The 4,025-nt window shown below is 38.8% G+C and overlaps 2 protein-coding genes across 3 annotated transcripts in view; one reads left to right on the top strand and one right to left on the bottom strand.

Annotated features, from left to right (window-relative positions):
• Window positions 1–4,025, top strand: part of TMEM117 (transmembrane protein 117) — an 841,252-nt gene that overhangs the window by 734,496 nt on the left and 102,731 nt on the right. The gene's annotated exons all lie outside the window — the stretch shown is intronic.
• Window positions 3,439–4,025, bottom strand: part of LOC102873510 (hepatoma-derived growth factor-like) — a 2,293-nt gene continuing 1,706 nt past the window's right edge. The window contains exon 2 of the mRNA XM_006888210.1: window positions 3,439–3,453. Within this exon, the coding sequence (XP_006888272.1) occupies window positions 3,439–3,453 (15 nt within the window). The remainder of the gene's footprint in view (window positions 3,454–4,025) is intronic.

The raw sequence follows: 4,025 nt of genomic DNA, 5'->3' as shown, positions 1-4,025 counted from the left end.
TGAAAACATTGTGTCAATTCTAATTTATACTGACATTGTTAATTTAAGTTCCTATATAAACACTTCAAGTGTTTAATAGTCACATGTAACTATTGACTAGTTTTGGACAAGGCTGAAATTTCTACTCTAATTAAGTACTCATTAATTGAAGCCTCAAGTGGAAATCCTAAAGGATGCTATGAGTAGAATATTTAATGATCCAGGAAGCATCAAACATAGATAGAAGCTGTACATGGAGTCAACGTACTGAAAAGGACTGGCTAACACAGAAGAATTCCATAAAAACAAAACAAATGACATGTGGCAATGGTGATGAAAGAGACAGTTCAGGTTGTTCTGAAGGAATTAGCAAAAAGCGAAGCCCCAGGAGTGATTTATGGCATACCCTTGACATATTTCAACAAACAGAGCTACCGTGATCATGCTTACCAGGTTGCGCCAAGCAATCTTGAGGACAGCTACCTGGCAACTGACTGGAGGAGATCCATATTTATTGCCAATCCAAACACAGGTGAGCCAACAAAGTCTGGAAATTTTCAAATAATATCCAATGAAACTAATATGCAAGCAAAATCCTGCTTAAAGATTATCCAAAATGTTTGGGGCGGTACAATGACAGAGAGAATAAAGCTGTGTTTAGGAGAGTTCTTGGCATTAGGGACATCATTGCCAATGTCAGATGGATCTTGTCTGAGAGCAGAGAATACCAGAAGAATGCCTATCAACGTTTCATTGAATATGCAAAGGCATTTAACTACGTAGCTCACAAAAAATTGTGGCTAACATTGAGAAGAATGGAAATTCCAGAGCATTTGAGTGTGTTTATGCAGTACCTATACTTGGACACCATCAGAACAGTTATCAGAACAGAGCAAGGAAACACTTGTTGTTTATGATGTTGATTGCCTTTGAGTTGAGCATGACTCATAGTGACCCTATGAACAAAAAGTTTGAAGCCCCTCTACAACTACATGGTTCAAAATCAGGAAAAGTATGTGTAAGAAATGCATCATCCCTCCATTTTGAAGCTCTGTTTCACATACTTTGGGCATGTTGCCAGGAGGGACCAGTCCTTGGAGAAGCACACTATGCTTGGAAGGGTTTACAGAGAGCACAAGAGAGGAAGACTCTGGATTAGATGGATAAACACAGTAACTGATAATGGAGTTAAGGTGTGTTAGAGACAGTGAGATTGTCCTAGGATCGGACAGGGTTCAGTGCTATTGAGAACAGCATTGCTATGAGTCATAGGCAGCTCAATGGCATACAACCATGGTAAAAGAAATTCTAAAGTGAATCTATCCAATTACAAATAGGAGCTTAGCAAAACCCTTGTATTTATGGCAGCTCGTACATGGACAAGGTCATGTTGCTACCTAACCTGTATACAGACTACGCTAAGAAGGAAAACTTTTTCTGGGTTGTTAAATGCCACACACAACTCACAGATAATACTCAAGGTTATAGGGTTTATTAGGGAAGTTAACAGGTTATAATTCAAGTTGGAAACAGAATATAATTCTTCAGCCAGGACAGTTTCTATGGCTCATAGAGCCTTTGACCTATATCATGGAAAATCTCACAGCTTCAGGCCAGTGTTACAAAGCTCTTATATTCCTGTAAATTATGGCATTTCTCTTTAGTTCTCCCTTCTCCTGAAAACCTGAGCCAAAGCCCTCAACACTGGCTCAGTGAGACAGCAGTTTCTGTTCGGCTCTGTTTTGTTTCTGTCTCTGATTCTGCACAACCTATCCTGCTGATGCTCTGGTCTCAGTCTTGATCTGTCTCACACAAGATTCTCTGACCCAGATTGATGTACTCTACATTCTCTGCTTTTTTCTTACCTACAGTAAGATACCCCTTTTCTGCCTCAAAACCTTTTCCGTTTTAGTCTGATGGGATAGCAAAACTAATCAATCTCCTTAATAGTCAACCGTTTGTTTGCATCCCCTACCCAGAAGGTGCTACTATTCACCTCCTTTAAATATTAGCATAATCCCCCCCATGACAGGGTGTAAATCAAAGCCAACAGCTTGGAAAGCCATTTTCAATGATCAGCCCAATGCTCCTCAGCTGTAACACTTGAGTTGACTTTATGATTTTGCATTTTTAAAACCACTGTATTTCAACAGTACTAGAAGCTGAAGAACATCATTCCTCTAACTACAAGTAATTTGATTTCTCCATAACCAATATATACACTAAATTACAAAACAACTAGAGGCGACTACTTAAGTGTTTCATTTGGGACTCAGATAAAAACTTTTAATAGAGATCTAACATCTCTCCTAGTGAGATGTTCCCTCTGCCCTCTTTCCACAGCAGCTACTAAGTTACATAAATGGGACCAATCAAGCTCTTTGATCAGCTAAATGACTTTTTAATATCTAAGGAAGCTAGGACATGGGGGCCAAATCAGAGACTGTCACATGAGATGTTAGATCCTCTGAGATCATTTTCAGCTGTAATAACAGTGATGAGCCATAAGCTGATAGCCAAGTCTTTGGGGCAGATCGTCACCAGCAGTCATTAATTCAGGCCCATTTCAGTTCTCCTCCGGGCTAGGTATTGTTTTATCTATGTGCAGCCTCCATTCCACAGAGTTTAAAAGGGTCTAACAATTAAAAGGGAATCTCTTGTCAGTTTAAGCTTAAATGTAGACAGGTTAAATCATGAGGTAATTTCTTATGAATTAGTAATGTAGCGAAGTTCATTGAAATTTAATGGGCAGTATTGACTAGTTTTCTCAGCTTCCTATAGAATTAACTATTTGTATCCCTCAGAGTGTCTGATCCTTTCTCATACATGGGGCTTTTCTCTCCTATTTAGGCAGTAGCTACCAGGGACTGTGTATGTGTCTGCTGCCTCTATTCAGTCCCCTAGAGCTCTTCCTCAATACTCAGTGACCCTTCCTAAGCCATGGACTGATGAGAAGACAAAAAACCAACCCACCCAAACACCTTTAGTCATGGCCCTTAGGACTCAAGGATTTCACCCAGGCTGCAAAAATGAATTTAATTAAAATAATAAATATATTTTTAAAAGAATACCTGTGTATGAGTACCTACTAAACCCAAGGAGGGCACAATTACTAATGTTTCATATAAATCAAGCACAGTTTTCTGTTAGTAGATTAATCAGCCCCTTCTCTGTGACATTTGTGCTGAGGCCTGGAAATGATACATCCTGACTGTATCAACAGACCTGACACACTGGCACACATTTTTTTTAACCTCTCTGAGCCTTAGTTTTCTTCTTCTATCAAACAGAAACAGTCCTGCTGCTAAGTTTTAGAAAGAAATATGTAACATAATAGTTTATTTTAGTTATTTTCTTTCTTTCATGCCATTAGTAAGAGTGAAATCTTTTTGAGCAGACCATTTTAGTCCTGGTGAGAAAGTTTCTCATTTAAATGGAAAAAGCCAGGCTTGGACTTGGTTATATCACGTCGTTCTGTATAGAACAAGAATTAGAATGAACAAAACCAAAATGAAATGGCTTACTTTTAATATGGTGTCATAATATGACCATGGAAGAAATTGTTCTAGAGATCCCTGTGTTAGGTTAAAAGAGAATATCTTAGCATAATTATAATTAATCTCCATGTTATCAAACTTTGTAAGCACATTCATGTAAATTATTTAAGGTGGGATCAACTCCCAGTTATTGTTAGGTGCTATCAAGCCAAGCACTATTAATAATGATTTTTTTTTTTTTTTTAGTAATCAATGGGCTTTATTTTCCTGGAACTGAGATTGTCTACTGTCTCAGAGCTAAACTTTGTCCAAAGCTACAGTCAGCAATTTTTCATCAGAGCCCAAGGGAGAAAAGGGGCAAGAGTGAAAGACAAGAGACAGAAGAGAGGCGTAGAGACAACTAGGAAGAGGTTGGGAGAGGGCTCTTATTTCCCTCCGTCCTCTCAGAATCGGCTACAAATTTTATCTGTTGACAACACTGAGGGGACCAGGCAGGTATGTGGATGGGAAATGACACTGGAAGGAATACCAAAGCCCCAGCTAGAAAAG

The sequence above is a fragment of the Elephantulus edwardii genome, unplaced genomic scaffold (genome assembly GCF_000299155.1).
Source record: "Elephantulus edwardii isolate Elephantulus edwardi_28Jun2011 unplaced genomic scaffold, EleEdw1.0 scaffold00065, whole genome shotgun sequence".
Taxonomy (NCBI): Eukaryota; Metazoa; Chordata; class Mammalia; order Macroscelidea; family Macroscelididae; genus Elephantulus; species Elephantulus edwardii.
The sequence above is the reverse complement of the archived record's forward strand: the minus strand, read 5'-3'. Positions and strand labels throughout refer to the sequence as shown.